Source organism: Eublepharis macularius, chromosome 1 (genome assembly GCF_028583425.1).
Source record: "Eublepharis macularius isolate TG4126 chromosome 1, MPM_Emac_v1.0, whole genome shotgun sequence".
NCBI classification, from domain to species: domain Eukaryota; kingdom Metazoa; phylum Chordata; class Lepidosauria; order Squamata; family Eublepharidae; genus Eublepharis; species Eublepharis macularius.
The window spans coordinates 23825765-23849876 of record NC_072790.1 but is presented as its reverse complement, the minus strand read 5'-3'; the positions used below and the strand labels follow the sequence as shown (position 1 = coordinate 23849876).

Here is a 24112-nt window from a genome sequence, read left to right as displayed (position 1 = left end):
GTAATGGTGTGATAAGTTGGATCAGGTGCATAGTTATGGTTGCCAGGCATTGCTTGGCAACTAGCGGGAGACCGGGGGGGGAGGGGTTCAATGTTGCAGGAAGCAGCCATCAGCGATGTTATGATGTCACTTCCAGGAAAAATCTGGAAGTGATGTCATGCCTGTTTTGCCAGAGGCAGGGGATTGTGCAGAAGCAAGATATTGTCAAATACTATCATTGTTTTAATAAAAGCAAGCAAAGACAGTACAATTATGCCGGGAGTATCTTACATCCCTTCTACTGCTAGGGGCTCCTTTTAACAATGTCTGTGCCCCATGGCCTTTTTCCACAGCACCCTCTCTGTCCTGATCTATGGTGACGTCTTCTTTTGAGCCTTTTTCTACCCACCTTTTAGACTAACTTAACTTCCTGAGTCATGCTTGCCAGGCCTAACGATCAGCAACGCCTGGTGCTCATGCTTTCCTCCCCAAGGAGGCTGAGGATAACACAAGAAAGCCCTGCTTACAGCTGTTTGCAGTAAGCCTAATCAACCCAAGGCAATCAGTAAATATATTCCAAGAACAGCCATCTGATAACAGCATTCATAAGCTTTCTCAGGTTTGTGTGCATTTGCATTACAATGCCTCTCTAGGAATTGCCAGAAACTCTATAATAAAATAACATTTTCAGCAATTCCTAGAGAGGCATGCCAGTGTTTCCAGGTTTTTCCTGGAAGTGACATCATATCGTTGCCAATGGGCGTTTTACATTTTTTTTCTCCTGCTAGCCATTAGAGTGCCAGAGATCAGTGCCCACTGGGGACAGGACATTTTGTTGGAATAGAGGTGACTCAGTATGCCTGGAGGCTGGGTGGGGGCACTATTTTTCCCTCTAGAACCAGACTGTGTATATACATGAATCCTTTCTTTGTCTGAGCTAAAAGCTTTTCTCTGACTTTTCCTCCTTTTTCTGTGCCTTTGTTTTCTCTCTCCTGATGGTCTTGCAAGAAGCAAGACACTCCTGCAGATCTCTCCTGTGCAAGCATGCCAGAGACACCCCCATACTCTCATACTCCTATTCACGTGCAGCTGCATTAGCTGGTCAGTTGTAATAGGAAATGATGTTATTTAGATTAGGTTTCTGTTTTTCTTCTGCTACTACAAAAATGCAAGTGAATGTGAATCAGCTTCAATGAAGGTGAATTTTAACTATTGCAAACTCACTAGCTTGAAGGATGTTTCGCCACATGTGATTCCAGTCTTTCCTAACCATGCAATTTTGCTAGATTAATTAATAAATATCCCCAATACCCCCAGAAGGTGTACAGCAACCCTATGTACAATGAAGAAATCAGATGAGATATTTATCCTGGATTCCATGCTCATTACGCTTATTTAATCTACATCTGATACCTAACTGCAGGATTGAATTGGTGTTATTTCTTTATGAAATGGCAGACAATTAAGAGCAATCGAATGAATTGGCATCTGGAAATTTAGAGAATTTATTTAATTTACTAGATTAATTTGTACAATCAGGAAAAGAAAATTCAAATGTAACCAACTGAAAATAATTAATGCTTAATAGTTTATTTTAAAAAATCTTACAGCTAATAAAAAAATGGGAACTACAGAACTGCTTAGGTACAGAAGAATATATCAGTTTGTAATCACTATCAGGCCTAGATTCAGTTTGTAGTAGCTAAATGTTTAGTATATTGAACAACAGTAAGCATTGACATGTAGTGCAAAATACACTTTCACAAACCTTTAACCCAGAATTGAAATCTAAGGTGAAGTTAGAATTTGGGAAAGAAGAGAGAAAGGGCTAGTGAACGCTGTGCAATATTGATGCTTAATCATTCAACACATTTTCTAAAGCAAAACAACAAATAAAGAAAAACAAAGTAGACACAGGAGCTTGATGTATTTCTCTTACCCTTTTTAAATTCTAGAAATGCTCATGTTTTACATGAATAAAGGAAAGGCTGACATTTTACTAGTTGGAGAGAAAACAAATGGAGTTTCTTTTTCCTGCTGAATCTTTACCGTCTTCCACTACCAACAGTTGTCTCAGGATGGATCTTCCAGTGTTCATGTATGCATTATTTAATTTCTGTTTTGCAGTTACAGGTGGCCTGGCATTTCTCAGTCAACAATTTTTCGTTGCAGCTGAACAGTTGTTTAAGCTGTACACAGTTTGTGATATGATCGGCATGCTTGCAGGGATTGGCTGAAAAGGGCAGAACCAAAACAAAATTAGATGTCACCTGTGAATTAAATCTTTATTATGCTCCCATTTCATTTCAACAGTGCTTTATTTCATAACCTTCTAACTGTTTCCACTGGAGGTGGTCCATTTTTCAGAGTCCTATTCAGGGCTTTTTTTCTGGGAAAAGAGGTGGTGGAACTCAGTGGGTTGCCCTCGGAGAAAATGGTCACGTGGCTGGTGGCCCCACCCCCTGATCTCCAGACAGAGGGGAGTTGAGATTGCCCTCCGCGCCGCTCGGTGGTGCAGAGGGCAATCTAATATCCCCTCTGTCTGGAGATCAGGGGGCGGGGCCACCAGCCATGTGACCATTTTCAAGAGGTTCCGGAACTCCGTTCCACCGCGTTCCAGCTGAAAAAAAGCCCTGGTCTTATTACTGGGAAAACAGCCCCTACCAAATAGGATTGCCAACAACGAGTTAAAAATTCCTGGAGACTTGGGGGTGGAGCCTCAGGAAGGCAGGATTTGGGGAGTGACCTCAGCAGGATAAAATGCCATAGAGGTAACCTTCTAAAGTAGCCATTTTATGCACGAGAACTGATCTCTGTAGGCTGGAAATCAATGGTAATTCCAGATCACCAGCCCCCACCTGAAGGTTGGCAACCCTACCTCCAAACACCAACTTTACAGCAACTTCTCTGTTTATTTAGTTGCAATATATGACAGTTAAAGGTGAAGCTTAAGGTAGGCAAGGAGTTGCCAACCTTCAGGTGGGACCTGGAGATGTCCAAAAATTACAATTTATCCCCAGACTAAAGAAATCCGTTCCCTTGGAGAAAATGGCTACTTTGGAGGGTTGACTCTATGGCATCATACCCTGCTGATGTCCCTTACGTCCCCAGAACCCACCTTTCCTAGGCTCTACCCTCAAATCTCTAGGAATTTCCCACTCTAGAGTTGGCAACCCTAGGATCTTTTTAGTTGTTCCACATATTCCCAGATACTTTATGGGTTTACAGTGCAATTCTATGAATAATTATTCTAGGTAGGCCTTATTGCCCTCATCTGCATAGCCTGGGTAAGCCCAGTCTTGTGAGATTTCCGAAGCTAAATCAAGGTCAGCCTTGGTTAGTAATTGGATGGGAGACCTCCAACGAAGACCAGGGTTGCAGAGGCAAACCACCTCTGTTAGTCTCTTGCCTTGAAAAAACCAGCAGGGGGCGCCATAAGTCAGCTATAATAATGGCACCCTTCGCCCATGGATTTATTGTCAAATGAATTTTGGCAGCTATCTGTTTTATGCATTTTAACTGCAGGTTTGCCCTTTCTGCATCTGTGAATTGGGGCATCCAAGCAAAAATGTATTTAATGCTTCTGTTTATGTGGAATTTGATGAAATATTTATTGCACTTACAAAGTCAATTACAGGTTGGTATATAGGAATGTAAAAACACAACTGTCTGGTTGCTGGATATAGCTGTGCTCAATTATGCCTATTGGGAGCAGCGGAAAACGGTGCCCACTTTAAAAAAAACAAAAAAACCAGCCGCAACCCATTTTCACAGGCTTTGGGACCTAACATGTTTTGAAAGCCTGCTGTAGATGGCATAAATGCATTATAGTGCATATACGATCTGTTGCTCTGAACTGGATTGTCTAGGCAAGCCCTATCCCATCAGATCTTGGAAGCTAAGCAGGGCCAGCCTTGGTTGGTAATTGGATGGGAGACCTGCGAAGAAGACCAGGGTTGCAGAGGCAGGCAATGACAAACTACCTCTGTTAGTCTCTTGCCTTGAAAAAACCCAGCAGGGGTCGCCATAAATCAGCTATGACTTGACGGTACTCTCCACCAACGTATGTCTGTTGTATAGAACTTTCTTCACTGTTGTTGTCATTTGAGGCCATTGATATTTTATACCATTTTAATTCCTGCTTTCTTCTTATAGCACATTTTATTATGGATTATGTTGGCCCTACAATTGAGTGTTAGACAATTTGGAGGATAGATGGAGTTTGGGAGGGAATGTGACATCAATTCTGGTGACACTCTGGGAATTTCCCCAATCTCTGTGGTCCTACAGCAGCACAAAGGAAGTGAAGTCACTTCCAGTTGGAGGGTCAGTAGATGTGATGTCACTTCTGGGTGACGCTGTACAGATCCTCCTAATCTCTACAGTCTTTACTATAGAGATTAGTGGAAATTCTTAAAGTGTCACCATCGATGCCATTTTTAACTCTGGCTCTTCAAATTATTGAGGGCAGGAGGCTGAGGATGGTGGTGGAAGACAGCCTGCTCTCACCTGGTAATAGTAAGCCTATTCCCAAACTCATGCATGAAATGTCTCTATTTTCCTTTATGAAATGTTGAAGGAGATATTATGTTAGTGATGGATATGATCGATTTATGCGATTCCATAAATAACACAGAAATGTTTCATGACTCAGGAAGTGAAATGTGTGGGATGACATCATGTCAGAAAGACTCAGATAAATTGTGCCTGGATTCGGAGTGCTACTTCTATCATAGATACTTGAGAAGAGGTTTGATTTTATCCAAGAGAAGATAACGGCGTCACTGGTAACTTACTGCAGAGTTTATCCTCACAGTTGTTTGGGCAGTCTCCGCATGATTTCCCCTCTTTGTAGGGTTTTGGCATGAGGTTGACTATGTTCCCTCTGAAATCATAAAGCGTCACAGTACATTTTATCACCCAACAATTTATAAAAGAGACAGAAGATTATATGCGGAGTTAATTTGATAGTGTTGACCGAGCTGAAATTAATACTGATCTAAAATTTAACCCATCCTTTGTGGCACAGGCTTTCCTTTCATATCATTATAGCAAAATCAAAGCTGGTCGACATGTTACATTCTAAACCACTTCAGAGAGTAGGTGAGGAGCTAGATTTTGACATAAAAGACTCCCTGCATGTATAGAATCATAGAATTATAGAGTTGGAAGGGGCCATACAGACCATCTAGTCCAACCCCCTGCCCAGTGCAGGATCAGCCTAAAGCATCTCTGACAAATATTCTTCCAGCCTCTTCTTGAAAACTGCCAGTGAAGGGGAGCTCACCACCGCCCTAGGCAGCTGATTCCACTTTTGAACTACTCTGACCATGAAAAAGTTTTTCCTAATATCCAGTCGGTACCTTTGTGCATGTAGTTTTAGCCCATTGCTTCGCGTCCTACCCTCTGCTGCCAACTGGAACAGCTCCTTGCCCTCCTCCAAATGACAGCCTTTCAAATATTTAAAGAGAGCAATCATGTCCCCCCTCAACCTCCTCTTCTCCAAACTAAACATTCCCAAGGCCCTCAGCCTTTCCTCGTAGGGCTCAGTCTCCAGACCCCTGATCATCCTCGTCGCTCTCCTCTGCACCCTCTCAATTTTGGCCACATCCTTTTTGAAGTGAGGCCTCCAGAACTGCACACAGTACTCCAGGTGTGGCCTGACCAAGGCAGTGTAGAGAGGGGCTATGACCTCCTGCTATTTCGATGCTATGTAGAAAGCTAACATACCAGATAGGAAGATTTAAGCATCACTTTTGGTCCAAAAGTGCTTTTTATGGGGAGGCATTAAAATGCAACCCCTCCACCTATAGACGGATGTGGTACAATCTATCATTCCATGGATGCTTAATCTGGTAGTGCAGTAGAAAACGAAGGCCTTTTTCCTCACAGACTATTTGCTTTGTGTTTGATGTTGTTGGGACATGGATTTTTTTCCTGCTTCCTCACAGCATCAAGGTACATTTGTGTGCCCCCAGAGATTTCCCTGGCTTTTTTACCAACCCTTCTTAAACCTGCTTTGCTGAAAAGTTTTGGGGAAATTCTCAACAAAGCCTGGATGGCTTCCAGGTTGTTGAGAAAGTTTAGATTTTCCTGATCCCACACATACAGAAGCCATTTTCCCTGTCCTCTCAATCAGCATTTCCTTCCCCCGTCACCATTTGTTTAAAAGTTAGTAACAGAATATTGTTATAATGTTATAACTATCTGTGTATCAGGTCCTCTGAGAGTCTCTCTACCCAAGACACCTTGTCACATGTTCATCAAGTATAAGGAGATGCAATGTTAGCCAGGGAGCGTAGTTTAAAAAGACGGAGCTGGCAGAGATTGCTCCTCAGAGGGTTTATTAATTTCATCTTCACCTCTCCAAAGGCTCTGTCAATTTCACTTCTCCAGTCTAAAACTGTGTGGGATGGCAACCAGAGGGCAGCGAGGAATGGAAATGGGCCGGAATTGCCTTCCAGATCCAGGCTTGGACCCGGAGAGGTTATAATGGGCTGAAGTTTCCCTTCTGCCATTTCACAGCCCCTTCACACAGCTCCAGTGGACAGCACCCTTCCCTGCTAACATTGCTAACATGTTCTTCACGTGTCAGATGTCTCGTGTAGAGAGACTGAGCTCTCAGCGTTCATTTTCATTTCATTCTCCCTGCCCTGGGAACCATATTTGAAAGTAAAGGTGGCATATAAATGTTTTAAATAAATAATTTTTTAAAAAAGAAAATGACTCTAATATCATTCAATGTGGAGCCATAAGAGAAAAGGCACATCTCAGTGCTGAAAAATAAAAAATAAAACCCCGGAATTCAGAGAGTTTGATACACAGATAGTTAACTTGATATAATAATATTTAATTTCTTATTTTAAAAAAAAACTAGTTGAGGGCAGGAGGAGAATGGCTCCTGCCATTCCCCTCCAGGGATTTGAGGCAGGGAAACTGTGGGGAAACCTGCTATGTGCAAGCCACAGCAGCAGTGGGGAAACCACACAAGACTCTCCCCTTGTGAAAAATGTGTACTATATTGTGGCTCAAAAATCAAACAGAAAACCCCCACATGAGTTGCCCCGTGGCGCGAAGTGGTAAGCGGCAGTGCTGCAGCCCAAGCTCTGCTCATGACCGGAGTTCAATCCTGGCAAAAGCCGGGTTCAGGTAGCCAGCTCAAGGTTGACCCAGCCTGCCATCCTTCCGAGGTCGGTAAAATGAGTACCCAGTTTCCTGGGGGTAAAATGTAGATGACTGGGGAAGGCAATGGAAAACCACCCCGTAACAAAAAGTCTGCCAAGAAAACATTGTGTTGCAACATCCCCTCCCCCAAGGGTCAGTAATGACTCGGTGCTTGCACCTTTACCTTTTACCCCCACATAAAAAACCATATTTCCTTAGAGGAGGTGGGGACAGACATGCTTACAGACACAGGAGATGAATTTGTGGCTTGGGGCAGGATTTGGATGGAGATGGTTATAGAGAGAAAAATAACTAGAGCACCCTATGCCCCTTGGTTTCCAGCTCAATATGAGGCATCTATTGATTTCTGTTAGATCTCCTTGCTGGGTGAGGCCAGCGCTTCTCCCAGCATCACCCCCTCCCCGCGCGCGCACGCGCGCGTGCGCGCACACACACACACACACACACAAATTGGCACAGTATGATTGGTGGAGATAGCCACAATTGGTGATGCACACTGTGACCCTGGAAGTGCAAAGATAACTGCCATGCATTTTTACCACTGCCCTCTTTGCAAAGTATAGAAGGAGGGATAAGTGGATGACAGCTTTAAAACTATTCCTATCCAAAGGCAGCCAAAACTGACTTGCCCTTAATATAGCCACTTTCAGAGCTTTTTTTCTGGGAAAAGAGGTGGTGGAACTCAGTAGGTTGCCCTTGGAGAAAATGGTCACAGTGCGGAAGGCAATCTGAACTCCCCGCCGTCTGGAGAGCAGGGGGTGGGGCCACCACCCATGTGACAATTTTCTAGAGGTTCCAGAACTCCGTTCCACCGCGTTCCCCCTGAAAAAAAGCCCACTTTCCCTAAAGGGGGTGGGGGTGGTGGAACAGCCCTATACACTAAAAATCATATCTCCCCCCCACCCCACAAATGTCAGTGTTTGTTTGTTTGTCTGTCTGATTAGAAGACTTCTGGGACGCCCTTCTATCAAGACCATCACATTCAAGGCTGCTGCCACCAATAAAACAGATTTTGGGAAACAGAAGTATAAAATTATGAAAGACAACCACATATAATAAAAGGGGTTAAAACCAAAGATTATACTAAACCTTTTGAAATAAGTTTTCAGTCAATGCTGGGAAATTCCTGGAGATTTGGGGGTGGAGCCTGGGGAGGGCAGAGTTTGGGAAGGCTAGGGACATCGGCAGGATATAATGTCAGAGTTCACTGTCCAAAGTAGCCATTTTTCTCCATGGGAAATTATCTTTGTCATCCGGAGATCACATGCAATTCTGGGGGATCTCCAGGTCCCAGATGGAGATTGGCGTCCCTAATTTGATGTCCCACTTGGAAATACGGCAGCCCTGTCTAAAAAGGAATTGTGGCCCCAACTTTTTGGAGGATTTCCCACAATAAGAATTTTGCAATAAACAGTCGTAATTTAGCAGTTTCTTACAGGTACTGTACTGGCAGGATCTACTATCTTTCCGCCGGGCCTGTAAGACAGAGTTGTTCCGCCAGGCTTATGGCTGAGGCTGGGCCTCCGCTGGCTGGAGGATATAACATCTACTCCCCTCCCTATGAGAGCTGAGTGCCCACCACTGTTCTGAAGCTGCTGCCATGTTTCAATTGCACTGCTGCACTTCCTGTAATCGCCACTAAAAAAAAAAAAGAGTGCTGCTATTTTTAATATCTTTATACAATACTTTTAATGTTTTATGATGATGTTTAATGAAATGTTTTTAATGCTGTTATCCGCCCTGAGCCTGCTTGCGGGGAGGGTGGAATATAAATATGATTAAATAAATAAATAAATAAATAAATAAATAAATAAATAAATAAATAAATAAATAAATAAATAAATAAATAAATAAATACTGGAGCTCCAACATGGAAATGGATCTCTCCATACACAAGAAGTTGCCCCATTCATTTGCTGCACCAGCAGGTGGACAAATTCATTCCTTTGTGCACAATGATTTGATCCCTCCTCCATTAAAATGTATAGAGGAGTCTGAGTAAACAAGAACTGTACGTAGGGTTCCCATTCCCCCATCTTTCACCCCCTGCCGCTGCCTACCTGGCCAGCAGGAGGGGGGAATGGACCTCCCAGGTGCACTCCCAGGGTTGGTGTGACGATGTCACTGACATAATCACACTGCCTTGAGAGCACGCCTGCATTTCGCAGAGGGACAATTTGGCTTGCTACAAAGCACGCACACACTCCCTGCCTTGCACAATGACATCACTTCCTGGAAGTGATGTCATCATGTCAGCAATGACGTGTGTGCACGGAGCACACCAGGAAAGTGCAGCAGGTAAGCACTGGGTTCCCCCTTCCCGCCGGGAGGGTAAGGGGACCTGGTGACCAAAGCTGTATGTGAGCCTCAAAGAGTACACAGGGCCCTAGAACAGGGTAAATGTTTTATGCAGAAACTAGCAACAAAGCCCATTGTGGGGAAAAATACAATGAGCTCTAGAAAGGGGAGGGGGCAGGTGGGCATTGCCGCCTCCTCTGTGCCTGATTCTGGCTGGGTGAAGGTGGGGGGTGGGCATTGCCACTTGCTCCCCTCTTGATCCTGGCCTGATGAAGGCAGGGTGCGGGCATTGCCACCTGCTTCGCTCCTGTTTCCAGCCAGGTGAAAGTGGGGGTGGGCATTGCCACTTGCTCCGTTCCTGATCCCAGCCAGGTGAAGGCAGGGGGCGGGCATTGCTTCTTGCTCTGTTCCTGATCCTGCCCAGTGAATGCAGGGGGCAGGCATTGCCCCCTGCTCCACTCCTGATGAAGGTGGGGGGCGAGCATTGCCACCTGTTCTGTGCCTGATCCCGGCTGGGTGAAGGCGGGGGCAGGCATTGCCACCTGCTTTGCTCCTGATCCCAGCCAGGTGAAGGCAGAGGGTGGGCATTGCCTCCTGCTCTGCTCCTGGTCCAGTGAATGCAGGGGGCAGGCATTGCCACCTGGTCCACTCCTGATCCTAGCCAGGTGAAGGCGGGGGCAAGCACTGCCACCTGCTCCGCTCCTGATCCTGGCTAAGTTTCCTGCTGTGGCAGCTCCCTTTGGAGGTGCACCAGGGTAGGAAGTGAGTTGCCTGGAACACGCTTACTCTTTTATATAGTAGGATTATACTTACGCAGGACAGTACTGGCAGACGTAGAAGAAAGGGTACTTAGTATCTGGGCAATGAGCAACAGCACATCCAACCTCTCGTGAATTATACCAAATAATCTGCGAACATAAAGAGGGGCACATTAAATTGGGTGAGCATTTTGATGCAGAGTTTATGTCCTGGGTCATTTTTGCACAGCCTGTTGTTCCCACCTTCTCCTCGCGTCTGTGTTTTGCTGAGTCATCCTGTCAGCTCACCCTCCACAAGCAGTATCCACAAGCGCTAACCTTTGGTTGTGAGGTTGCAGGAAAATCTCCAGATTGGGCACTTTCGTCCTCATAGACTAAAAGGGCCCATCTTCCTTTTCATTTTTGTTTTTACTTTGCACATGCAGGTTTGCATGCAGCTAGCGTTTCAAGCCAGGTTCTGTGGCTGAACAGAAATGTGAGGAAGGAAGGGCGAGAGCTTCAGGGGAAGAACTGGGAGGAGATTGAGAGGAGTAGGTGGTTTCTTCAGAAATGCTTCAAATTCATATGCCAGAAAATGCACACACACAAAAAACCCACTGGAAACCCACAACAAAAGAAAACATTGGAGCAAGAGGTGTCCTGGTAAATATGCAGAAAACTTGGTAAGAAAAGAATATGCACACAGTTGGAAAATGATAAAGTGTGCATACTTGGGGAAAAGCCACCACAGTTCCGAGAGTGAACCACACTTCTAAGAAGATGCGGAAATGGCCCTGGTCTGAACAGAAATTCTTATAATTATAAAGTCACAGAATGCAAGCATTTTCTGAACAGATAATGAAGTATGTCTAATTCAATTAGTGTCAGAGAGGCAGTTTTCATAAACTACAATGCCAATATTGGGCCATACTCCAGTCCTTTTCATGCATTTCACAGGGGTTTATGATTCACATTTGTTACATGCACATTTCATGTTTTTAAGCAACTTAGTACTAGAGATGGGCACGAACCGAAACATGAACCAAAATTCGTGATGAACCAGGCTGGTTTGTGGTTCGTGAACCAGCGGTTCATCAGATCCTATTTCTGATGAACCGCTATGAACTTTAGGCTGATTCATTTGGTTTTTCAGTTCATCACTGCAGACAGCCTGGCGCCGATATATCAGTTTCCTAGGCAACAGCGGATGGACTTCCTGCAGACCTTCTGCTGACCTGGAAGTGACCTTCTGCTGACCCGGAAGTGGTGATTTGCTAGCCCGTAAGTGACATTTTCACAAACCAAAATGAACCAATTCATGAAATGGGGCAGGTTTGTGAAAGTTTGTGGTTCATGGTACATGAAATGTGACGAACCACGAACTGCATGGTTCATTTTTTTCTGGTTCATGCCCATCTCTACTTAGTACCCTGCCTAGTGACAAATGTCATATTGGGTGGCATTTGCTATAAAGAAAAAAAAAGTTTGTTCATATTTCTACTAATGCCCCATTTCAGTTTGTCCGAAATTTAAGTTAGAAGAGTGTTGAAATTGATTAGCCCATATTGTAAATAATGTCTGGTCCAACCTCAGTGTGGAAACATAAGAACATGCCAGATGTAGAAAAAGGAGGAGAGAACCCTTCACTGCACATGAGTTCTTATTTATAATTAAGTTCCTATTTGAATCCCAGCCTTTGAATATAAAGTGTTGTGCCAGTCACTGGAGGGGTGACTTACACAACTTCAGAAGAGAAAGTATTTGTTACATTATTTCCATGATTTTATTAATTGCACCCCCAAAATACTGTACTACTTGCCAGATGCCACTAGTGTTTCTGTTCCTACCTGAGTAAAACCAGCAATGCTCTTCTTTGTGTCAATCGCTCCAACACCATACTTGAAATTGGATCCCCCTTTATACCACATTTTGATCACATCTGACCAGGAGCTGGCATAATTGGCATAGAATATATTCTCACCACAGAAGATTCCTGCAATAAAAAGGCATATAGTTGGTGCTATAAAGATGCACTATTTGTGATTTAGAAAATGGTGTAGAACCCCCTCCCATTACACAGCTGGGGTTATGCATAGTTTAACCCTTGAAAAAACTGGGAGATTGCATTGGGGATCTCCTATGTAGTATGAATCTTGACTTTGTGTCAGACATATGTAAGAAAACATGTGTAACATATACATCATCAAACAGTTTGGACTGGCGGAATACCTGCTTAGTGGAGAGTTTGCTTTTTAGTTACACAGTGGTTGAAATGGCTGGTCATTCCACTTACTGCTGTGGTTGCCAACCTCCAGGTGAACCCTGGAGATCTTCTGGAATTACAATTGATCTCAAGACTACAGGGATCAGTTCCTCTGGAGAAAATGGCACCTTCAGAAGGTGGTCTCTATGATATGATACCCCTCTGTGGTTTCTCCCTTCCCCAAACCCTGCCTTCCCAGGCTCCACCCCCAAATATCCAGGAATATCACAACCCAGAGTTGGTAACCCTACTTACCATTTATACTTCGAAGGTTGTTGGGACTGATTGCTAATTTGCACTGATTAGCCCATCTTTTCGCACTCTCAGCAATTTTCTCATTCCAGGTCTTAATAAATCCAAGAAACATTTTAGTTAGATCACGGCAATGGGTCAAAGTACGCATACTGTATTTAAAATCCTACTGCTTAGCTCTTATGGGTGGGGGTTAGCACAGAGGATACATCCCTCATCGTCTCAGGGAGTTCGTTGATAGGAATTTAGTTTTTGAAAAGGGGTTCCACTTGTAGAGTTAGAATTCCTGGACTGGAGAAGGGAATGTACATGCAGTTACTTGTCCAGGGAGGGATTTGAACTGAGGACTCCAAGACAGAGGTGGGTACAGACCAGAAAATGGACGAAAATTTTGCATGGACCAGGTCAGTTCGGCGTTCACAAACTGGCGGGTTGTGGGACACTCGTTTTCCACGGACCCATGGACTTTTCACCGGTCTGTTGGTCCATGGTCCATTAAAGCCTTCCGGCACAGCTGGAAAGCAGCACCAGAAGCTTTTTAACATTTAAATCCTCCCTTGCTCCAGCTGACTGGTGGCCACCAGTCAGCTGGAGTGGGGGGGGGGGCGGTTAGAGAGCTCCAGCTCTGGCCTGGACCAACAAACCGGTCAGTTCACAAACCAGGGCTGGACCATGTGGTCCGTGGTCCATGAAATGCCACAGACCACACACCTACAGCCCATAGGGTTTTCTGGGTCCATGCCCACCTCTACTCCAAGATCATAGTCTGACACTCTACCCACTACACCACACCGGCTATCAGTTCTCTGCATCTGCAGCAGAAGTTAAGGGAGGGAGGGACTGGTGCTGAGCTCATCTAGTAAGCCATACTGATGTTTGTGGGCCACTGATCATAGCAAAAGGAACTCATGCAGCACTAAACAAAAACATCTTTGAACTGCATCTTACCATTTTCAGCATATTGCTGGCAGGTGGATCCACTATTTTTCTTAAGTCATTGTGTGTTTTGACAATTTCCTTCTGGGCCTCCATAGAGGTACCACTGCCTTCTGATAGGTCCTCAAAGATTAACAACAACAACAACAACAAATTTCACCATAGATATTTTTAAAATTCTTCTGTTTATTATGAGGCTAACCTACAGTAATATCGTAGCGTAATTACCCCAGGGTGTTTAAATCCTTATCTCTGAGGCCATTTACAGGAGGAATCTTTGAAGCTAAGTTTCATCAAACATATTCTCTCCCATTCACTTGCCCGATCTTAGAGGCATTTCATAAACTATCACCTCAAAGAGGGAATGTGTAGACTCGACCTCTTAATTGGGCCTTGTAACACTGGACATTTCACAAGATCTTCTCCACATATTCTTGACCAGAGAGAGTCGCACAGAGAGCCGCTATGTTAAAAACATTTTACCTGGGCTTTTTTTCAGGGGGAACACGGTGGAACGGAGTTCCGGAACCTCTTGAAAATGGTCACATGGCTGGTGGCCCCGCCCCCTGATCTCCAGACAGAGGGGAGTTGAGTTTGCCTTCCGCGCTGCCAGCGGCGCGGAGGGCCATCTCAACTCCCCTCTGTCTGGAGAGCAGGGGGCGGGGCCACCAGCCATGTGACCATTTTCCCCGAGGGCAACCCACTGAGTTCCACCACCTCTTTTCCCAGAAAAAAGCCCTGCATTTTACTATATTGTATATATGCACTATTTATTTCAAAAACACACCAGGGCATAGAACATATCGCTTTAATTAATAACAGTGGACATCATGTCTCAGGTGCACTAATCTTGGCTCTTAGAAAATGGATATGAACTATGAATAAGAATGAGGGATATTAGTGGCAAGTTTGTAACCCAGTCCCCCTCTTTGAATTTCTACATTTCATTTTTTTAAAATAAGTATCTGGTCCTTTTCCTGTCATATATATATATATATATAAGGGAAAATGTGTAAGAAGCTTTTGTCCCAATTGCCTATGAAGGAATGAAGGGAGGGGAAGCTGCAAGACAGCTTAAGCTGTCCTTCCTGACTGCATTAATTCTCTTCTCTTTTATTCATTACATGCTCCACTGTGGGGCAAGCAGGCCCCTCAGTGGACGTTTTGGCTTAGAAAAACAGTGCGGAAAGGAAAGCTGAAACCCCTTATTCTCTCACGCAGTGTTCATGAGCCAAATACAGCCCTGCAGTGCTTGGGAATGTTAGTTCCCTGATGCCACATGTGACACAAGTAGGGTCAAGAGATCATTCCCCCTTCCCCTCAGTTCTGACTTTCGTCACAAGTATTTTCTGCCAACCATCCTTTTTTTGCCCAAATACTAAAGCAATTTCAGCAGGCCAGCAATGTGATGATGTAACTTCTGGAAGTGATGTCAGTGTATTGTTGGTGACATCATTACATCACCAGAGGGTTGCGCTGCAGTCAGTAAGGCCCATCCTTCACCCCTGCAGTCATCCCATGTCCCCTGTGGGTTTGCCACGAGGGACCTGGCAACCCTAGTCCTCACCGGCAGGAAAGTATTTCCAGAAATGTGTGACTCTTCATATTAGGGGTGCCATTCCCCCACCCAGGGTGGGGATCCCCTGCTACTACCCTTGCCCTCTGCACCCACTTACTTGGCCAGCAGGGGGTGCACTCCTGGGGCACCCCCTCACGGGCGGTGTGGCATGCACCTGGGTGGCGTGGCGTGCCCCTGTGCCCATAGCGACCTGAATCATGCCCTGCAGCACTCAGCAGTGGGCCCATTTGGGGCCAAATCATGCTTGTTGGGGAGCATGGAAAATGCCCTTTGACATGCAGGGCCGTCCTTTGACCCACACAATGATGTCACTTCCAGGAAGTGATGTTATCATGCAAGACTCCACAGATGGTGCCGGGTAAGAACCAGGCTCCCAGTCTCCCACTGGGGGAGACAAGGGATCTGGCAATCCTACTTTATATTCTCAGGTCCATGAACAAGTTATGTATGAAATATATTGTATTTCAGTCTAAAGTCTCATACCTGTCCTAGAGACTGATGTAGAACAGCAGCGAAGAGCAGGAGTACAGTCTGAAGAAGCATTTCTGCTGGACAAGGAAGAACAGCCTGCAAATAAGATAGGAATCATTACATCCTTAAGCTGTTTGAGCACTAAGATTCACACAAACGCTTCTTTGCCCCCTCTCCCCTTTCAGTTGTGTTTGTGGGGGAGAAGAATTTGATCTTGAGAAAGGTTCACCATATTTAACCAGACCCTTTTTTCTGGGGGGAGACAATGGGATTAACTGCCCCAAACATCACGTGGGGGGGTGGGGAGTCAATATTTATTATTCATTTGAGATGTTTTTAAATTTTTATTTTTACTTCATCATCATCATCATCATCTACCTTTACTGGCATAACAACAATCACAAGATTGATAAGGTATCCGATCCATAACATATATAAACTTTCAACGATAAAAATCTAAACAAACTACTAATTAAAATTACCTTTAAATTTAAGAACTTCCACAAGAAATTTAGCAACTGCTTCAGTAATTTCAGGAACCCAGTCATTTAGAAGAAACTGACATTTAAGGTTATTACTCAGATGACTTTTAGAATGTCATAAATTAGAAAGCAAACATTTCATTTATAGCTAGTCTTTTTCCTCAATGGAGACTTCAGTTGGCTTACCTCATTCTCTTCTCCTCCATTTTTCTCCTCACAACAACCATGTGAGGTAGATTATACTGAGTGTGTGTGACTGGCCCAAGATCACCTACCGAGCTTCCATAGCAGAGTAAGGGATTCAAACCTGAGTGTCTCAGATTGTAATCTTACCCTCTAACCACTACACCGCACTATCTTTTTGTGCCTTTCTGTCAACTTTTTCTGTCATTCCAAAGGCAACACGATTATGGGATTTAAAAGCTTTCTGACAGATGCCGAGAACATAGGGATTATCTATGGTTGCTCACTAGCAAAATGTTTTCATAGAGATGTTTCTGAATGGGGGACTCAGTCTCAAGATACCTCAATGCTGGCTTCCCCCCAAGATGTAAAGCAGGCCTTCTCTAACAAAGGTGAGAAGAGCAGAGCAAAGTGTTTGAACTTTACAGCAGCCATCTTGTTTAAACAGATATTGTACCAAATGTCAGTGACATGACCAAGCATGAAAAGATATGTGGCAAAAGGCAAACGTCGCATTGCCATAGGTATGCTGAAGTGCTGGACTTTTTTAAATAACTATTTAATTAAGAGTTTCCCAGTGCATACTACTCATTCCATTTTTATCAGGAGAGTTGAGGGACATAACCCAGTCCAAAATCACAGTGCAATCATATGCAGAATTACCCCAGAATTACCTCATTCAAAGAGCCAAGCTACAAGTGACGAATTATGCTTGCCTGGCAAGTGAACAGACTCACGTGTATCCCTCCCTGTTCACTTGCCCTCCACTTGCACAATCCAGCAAAGTTAAGAGCAAAGATTTAAAAGAGTGTAATATGGCTAGATTGTCACCAATATTTTTTAAGGGCCTGCCTAAAAATGTTAAGTGTGAGTGCATGCAATAAATTCATTTATTGTAAGAGCAAAACCGACAAAACACTGAGAAATTCATGACTGGATCCTCTGAGCAATTTTTGAAGTCAAATTTCAGCTGCATAGGTCCCAGATTCAGATCACATCCTCTCACATATGGTTTTAATAATAATAAAAAAATTACCCCTTGAAAAACAATATTGGTGCCCTTGTTTTCTGTAAGGTCTAATTATAGCATGGGAGTGAGGCAGTGGTTTCAATTAGCAAAATTATTTGGGGCACTGAAGAATTAAACCCTCCCTCCCCAACCCTCTTATTGGAATTGGTCTTTAGAAAACAGAGAGAGGAAGAGTTGCGACTTGCAAGTGTTGGGTTGGGAAATTTCTGGAGATTTGTGCGTGTGTGGGAGGGGGAACCTGGCAAGGGCAGGGTTTGGGGAGGGGAGTGACTTCAGCAGGCCATAGAGTGCCATAGAGGCCATAGAATGCCATAGAGTCCACCCTGCAAAGCAGCCATTTTTTCCATGGGAACTAATCTCTGTAGCCTGGAGATCAGTTGTAATTCTGGAATGTCTCCCGCCACTAGCTGGAGGTTGGCAACCCTAGAGGGAGATCTCTAAAAATATTATCCTAGCCTTAATCCAATGAATTCAATGTGGTTTACACAATTCCTCCTCTTCCTTTTTTAACCTTACAACCATCTAGTGAGGTAGGTAAGGCTGAATGAGAACATATAGCCTAGTGAATTTTCTGGCTGAGTGGAGATTCGAAGCCGAGTCTACCTGTCCTAGTCCAGTAGTCTAACCATTTTGCCACGTGGGCTATCCATGGTCTCTGCCTCAGGGCTAGGCTAGACAATTCTGCATCCCTGAGTCCACTACGGGGATGTGGCACCATTTTAGAGCTTTTTTTAAACTTTCACAATGTTTCAAGGGCCCGATCCCACTGAGGATCATATCGCGTGGGGGGGTGAAGGGCCCCCCCTACCATTTTCAAACTCCGATTTGGGGACATGGAACTAGTGAGGGTTTCCTGGCAGACTACCATTTCCCTGGAGATAGATCAAGATGGGTAGCTGGGTTAGTCTGTCTATAGCAGTGGGAAAGAGCAAGAGTCCAGTAGCACCTATAAGACTAACAAAATTTATAGTAGGGTATGAGCTTTCGTAAATTACAGTGAGTTGTGACTGTGAGACTCACGAAAGCTCATACCCTACCACTAATTTTGTTAGTCTCAGAGCTTTTTTTCTGGGGAAAGAGGTGGTGGAACTCAGTGGGTGGCCCTTGGAGAAAATGGTTACATGGCTGGTGGCCCCGCCCCCTGATCTCCAGACAGAGGGGAGTTGAGATTGCCCTCCGTGCCTTTGAAGGGGAATAGAAATATTAATGTAAACAAATACAACCAAAATAGAGAGAAGAAGATAGAATGAATAAAATATAGAGTATAAGTTAAACTGGCTGGTTTATATGAAGGTATGGTTTACATAGTGTATGATATATAGAAATATTTGAAAATGGAATTATGAAAAAGGGGATAAATTGTTTATCCATTGTGGAAAAAAGGGACTCATAGTTAGGGTACAGAGCATTAAAAATAGTTAAAGAAGTATTGCTTAGAATAAAGGGAGAATATATATTTGTTAGATAGAGGAATATATAAAGAGTAAGGGAAAAGGGATAAAGGGTTGGAAAACTGTTGGAAGTCAACAAAAAGGGGGGGGAAAGGGAGGGGGTTAGAAAGTGGGAAATGGGAAAATTGATTGTAATGTATAAACATTTGATTCTAACCCAATAAAAAAAATTTCCAAAAAAAAAAAAAAAAGAGAGAGAGATTGCCCTCCGTGCCTCTGAGCAGCGCGGAGGGCAATCTCAACTCCCCTCTGTCTGGAGATCAGAGGGCGGGGCCACCAGCCATGTGACCATTTTCAAGAGGTTCCGGAACTCCGTTCCCCCGCATTCCAGCTGAAAAAAAGCCCTAGTTAGTCTTATAGGTGCTGCTGGACTATCGATCTTTTCCTCTGCTACATTTCCCTAGTTATTGTCCATCTCTATACACCTCTGCATAATCTCTGAACACCCTTAATGATGACCCAAACCTATGAGCTGCTTTACATTCCCCTTTCAAATGTACTTGCATAATATATTTCATGGTGGTATGTGGTCTTTCCCGGTTTATGGCTTGTTGGTACAGTCCTGTGTTGGGTGGATGTGGCCCCGGGCAATAACACAATGATCTGTAGGAGAGGAAGCACCAGCCCCCTGAAGGCCTCAACCAGGTTTTTCAGGTATCTGAGCAGTTAAAGAATGGGAAAAGACTTGAACAACACTGTGTCCGTGCGCATCCAGACCCAGGAATGCAGCCAGGTGTGTATGTGAGACTCCAGGCTTCAGAAGGTACCTTTAGATCAATGAAACAATTCCTATTAATACTTTACGGATATTAATACATCTGCCTTGGCAATTCAATTCTAAATATATTTACTGAGAACTAAGTCCCATAAGGAGCTACCAGGTTAAATACCCTTTCCCATTCCTTCCAGTGCTGGGTGGCGGGGCAGCTTTGGTCTCTCCCTGTTTGTGCCCTGCATTCTTCAGGGTACACCTGGATTCCAGATTTGGCCTCAGGAGGGAGAAGTGGGAAGGGCCAGGGTATCAATAAGCAGGTGAGGGCGTGGCTCACCTCTCAGGGCAGCTTTGCAACCTTTCATCTGTAATCCCACAGATTACAAGAGACCTTACTTCTAGCAAAGCGGCACACGAATGCAGCCCCTTCATGGAGGTGAGTCACAAATAATGACAACCAAGTACTGTAAAAAGGCAAAAGCTGATCTCTTATACATCACTGATCCCTTAAGCTGATCTTGCAAATGGGGGAAATTGTTACGGTGGCCTGCAATTGCAAAATGCCTTTCACTTTACTCTCATTCCCTGTAGTACTTTGCTTTAATATTCTAGTGTGAGGGGTTATCCTTTTAACACTTTAATCCCATATAACTTGTTGGCAAATATGCACCACTGTCTTCAGGAAACATTGTCAAATAATTTTATTTAAAATCATTTAACTCTCTGTTCCACCTGTCTGGGTCACCCAAAACAGTAATATGTTTAGGAATAGCACCGAATGATTCATTTTTTTCCTGAACTATTTAATCCTCTCTCATGGAAAACATCTCTTGTACCAGAATAATACATGGCAAACTTCATTGATCACATAGGATTGATCTTCCCTTTCCCCAATACCTTTGAAAGAAGACTTAGGGAACAATCCTAAGCAGGTCTACTTAGAATCCTAATCAAGTTTATTCAATGGCGTTTACTTCCAGGAAAGTTGTCTTAGGATTGCATTGCCTGTAGATATCAAGCATCTTAATTCATTCTTTTTGGAGTCCCTTGGCGGGTAGCAGCCCAGGATGTGAACCATTCCACATCCAGCAGAATTCTGGATACTCAAAAGGAAGACTTTTCTACATTACCTTTTCCAGTGTGGTCCTGTCTGTGATTTGTGAAGGGCTGGAGGAGGCAAACCTGAGGAGTGTACTGGAAAGGCACATATATATAGCAGGAACACTTCCTGCTTTGATAAGGAGTGTCTCTCTCATACACACAAATTGACAACAGCTGCAGGATGCGTTTTTTAAAAGCTTGCCTTTTCACAAGTAATAGGTGGCTAAAAGCTACTGCAACATTTTATATACTGTTTTTACTCAAATGCAAGACTGTTTTTTTCCAGGTATGCCATTAAAAAAGAAGGGATCATCTTAGGTTTGCATACAAGTAACAGCGATGTTCAGTAACATTTTTTTGGTGTGTATCACTTTTTTGGGGGTGGGGGTGGGGTTCATCTTACATTTAGGGTCATCCTTCTTTTGAGTAAATATGGTATTTTCTAAAAAAAAAAAAGCTATTTAAAAAGTTTATTGGTAGACTTCACCATTTCATTTGTTTAACCAGAGATTTCTGCAGACAGAAAAATCATAAATTAATATGAGAAGGCAGAAGTGGTTCTGGTTTCTGAGGTGGCTAGGATTTGCTTGCAAAGCTCAGGGAGTTGAGAAAGAACAACATGGGTGAAAAAGCCAGTATCTGATTGAAAATACCCCAAAGAGAGGCAAGTACATTCTCTTCTCCCAATGAGATGGAACAGAGCAGGGGCACACAACTTAAATCCCTATATGGACCAGAACTAGGGTTGCCAGCTCCAAGTTGGGAAATTCCTGGAGATTTGGGGGTGAAGCCTGCAGAGGGAACTCTGCCATAGAGCCCACTCTCCAAAGAAGCCATTTTCTCCAGGGAAACTGTAGCATGGAGAACAGTTGTAATTCTAGGAGATCTCTAGTCCTTGTCTGGAAGTAGACAACCATAGCTAGAACCATCGTTGTCTAAGAGTCTCTCTACACGTTACTAAGTACTTAGGGATCCTCAAGTGAACATCATTTCATGCAGGGCTTTTTTTCAGGGGGAACGCGGGGGAACGGAGTTCCGGAACCTCTTGAAAATGGTCACATGGCTGGTGGCCCCGCCCCCTGATCTCCAGACAGAGGGGAGTTGAGATGGCCCTCCGCGCCGCTGGGTGGCGTGGAGGGCAATCTAAACTCCCCTCTGTCTGGAGGTCAGGGGGCGGGGCCACCAGCCATGTGACCATTGTCTCTGAGGGCAACCCTCTGAGTTCCACCACCTCTTTTCCCAGAAAAAAAGCCCTGATTTCATGTGTCCCCCCCTTTAACTTTTCAGGCACTCGCTCGCACAGTCACACTTCAGTTTGCTCCCTGTGAGTACATTCACACGTTTCATATCAGTTCCTTCTCAACTGCTAAAAGTATCCCAGTTTCCCCCACATCCATTCATTCAAATGCAGATCTTGACACTTTCTCACACCTTAGAAAAATGCCAACTGGCAATTCAAAGGAGCCTACAATACTTGTTCTCGCCGGGAAAACAGTGCTGAATTGGTACTCTGCCCTTTGGAATCACTTGCAGATGCAGTCTCACAAAGGGAGCTCCCATGAAAGCAGCATTCACATGCATTGAGCAAGAACAGCCTGTGTGTGAATTGAAGACTACACGTACAATGCCACACTTGAGCATCCCTAGGTACTTAGTAACATGTAGAGAGACTCTAAAATTCAGTATGTTTCATTGCAAAAGTGTCCAACAGTATCAGGCCCTATCACACCAGTCTTTGGCTTCGGGATGTTAAGAACAGCTGGCAACACTAAATGAGACTCTTTTTATCATCACATCGCAAGGAGGTAAGCATTAGAGTTGGATACTTCCAAGCTAGAAGCAGGGCCAGAAAGAGGAAGAGACCAAACACTCCCCAGGCATCACATGAGGAGCTATTGGGCTGTATTCACCAGCCAATGAATTGGGCTCTTAACAGAAGGAGCATTGGAGCAAGATGGTTCTCTGAGACTTTATATTCACCTCTCCTTCCACATCAAGAGCGCATGATCTTCTCAGGCATGGCAAGATGAAGCAAGAAATACACAGTCATGCCTACCTTTGCTCCTGCTGTGGTTGGAGAGTGTAGAACCAAGCATGGTCTCTTGGGATGGTATCTGTCTTTGGGCTTCCCCCTCCCCAATTCCTCTGATTTCCAATTGGCCAGAAGGCCCATATTTAAATAAAAACGTCTCTTTCGTTTTCAGTGTGCAGGTCAGAAGATCAGTTTCACCATCTCATTGCAACAGTCTCTTTTTCTCCTGTTCTGACCACATCTTGTCCAATACATGCTCACTCTCACATGTATATTTCCTAACCACTCCTGTCCCCTCTTCCTCTTGGCCATTCCTGTATGTTGGCTCAAGTATCAGTTTCTATTCTAAATGCTATTTTGTGTAATCTGTTCCACAATTTCCCAAACATTCATAGACAGGTGAAACCTCCCCCCAAGAATGAAGTTCTGGACTCTAACCGACTTAACTACCATTTGCTTAACCGTGCTCTTCCTACTTCCCAGAAGGTCTTCCAGTAAGTGGTTTTGTCCCGTTTCTCCACAGCTTAGCAAATCTCAGCCTGTAGACCTCCTTTTAAAGGTGGAAATGTCCCTTTTTTCAGCTATGTCCTCTGAGCATTTAATCCTTTTGCCAAATTTTACCTGGCTTGCAGGTTGGAGGTTCATGGGGCCTAAGATCAGTGGTTCCCATGTTACACTAGTCTGCTAGCTTTCTGCTTGCAAGTATTTTTTGCATTCAGGAAGCATTCAAAAATGGCATCTCCTACATGTAGTCAACCAGCACCACCTCCAGCTTCTATTGCCTCATTCTGCTGCATATGAGAGGGGGGAGGAGAGGCTTAGAGGACCCCTCAGCTCTTAACTCTGTACTGCCTCTCAGCAAATCCAAGGCTCTGTCTTGATGCAGGACAGTCTGCCCATCTTGGTTTGTGTACAGAGCTCTTCTGCACTGTACACCTTCTTTGCCACCCAAGTAAGAGCAGCGGGAGAATTTTTTTTTGTAAAATGGGTACTTTGGCAACATCACTGCATCACTTCTGCAGAAAACCTAGATGGAACATAGAGTAAGTTGAGGAATCACTGGAAACTCCATGGTAAAAGCATATGGTAAACCTCTATGATAAAATCATAGAGTTTCTGACTCTTCCTAGAGCTGACCTACATTACTTCCAGGGTTTCCTGTGAAATGAAGTAGCAACACAGCTGCCATTGCACCCCCTCCATGTCTCTGCCCCCAACTCTCCCACCAGTTGCCAGACTTGGCCTGGCACTGGCAACACAAAGGGCTTTTTTTCTGGGAAAAGAGGTGGTGGAACTCAGAGGGTTGCCCTCGGAGAAAATGGTCACATGGCTGGTGGCCCCACCCCCTGATCTCCAGACAGAGGGGAGTTGAGATTGCCCTCCGCGCTGGCAGCGTGGAGGGCAATCTCAACTCCCCTCTG

The 24112-nt window shown here is 44.3% G+C and overlaps 1 protein-coding gene across 1 annotated transcript; it reads right to left on the bottom strand.

Moving 5' to 3' along the window:
• Nucleotides 1-1470: 1470 nt before the first annotated feature.
• Nucleotides 1471-20746, bottom strand: LOC129326168 (serotriflin-like). The gene is made up of 8 exons (XM_054974335.1): nucleotides 20689-20746; nucleotides 15713-15796; nucleotides 13663-13773; nucleotides 12718-12808; nucleotides 12047-12192; nucleotides 10276-10370; nucleotides 4776-4864; nucleotides 1471-2212 (listed from the first exon to the last, which is right to left on the bottom strand). The coding sequence occupies exons 2-8, from the start codon at nucleotides 15770-15772 to the stop codon at nucleotides 2085-2087; spliced, it is 720 nt and encodes a 239-aa protein (XP_054830310.1). The 5' UTR covers nucleotides 15773-15796; nucleotides 20689-20746; the 3' UTR covers nucleotides 1471-2084.
• Between the last annotated feature and the right edge of the window lie 3366 nt (nucleotides 20747-24112).

Excerpts from the sequence above, each read along its gene's own strand:
- LOC129326168 (XM_054974335.1), bottom strand. The coding sequence starts at position 15,772 with ATGCTTCTTCAGACTGTACTCCTGCTCTTCGCTGCTGTTCTACATCAG. Across the intron at positions 4,865-10,275 it reads GTCTGCCAGTACTGTCCTGC|AGGGAACATAGTCAACCTCA; the intron begins GTAAGTATAATC and ends TTATGATTTCAG. Across the intron at positions 2,213-4,775 it reads CTGTGAGGATAAACTCTGCA|CCAATCCCTGCAAGCATGCC; the intron begins GTAAGTTACCAG and ends TGCCCTTTTCAG.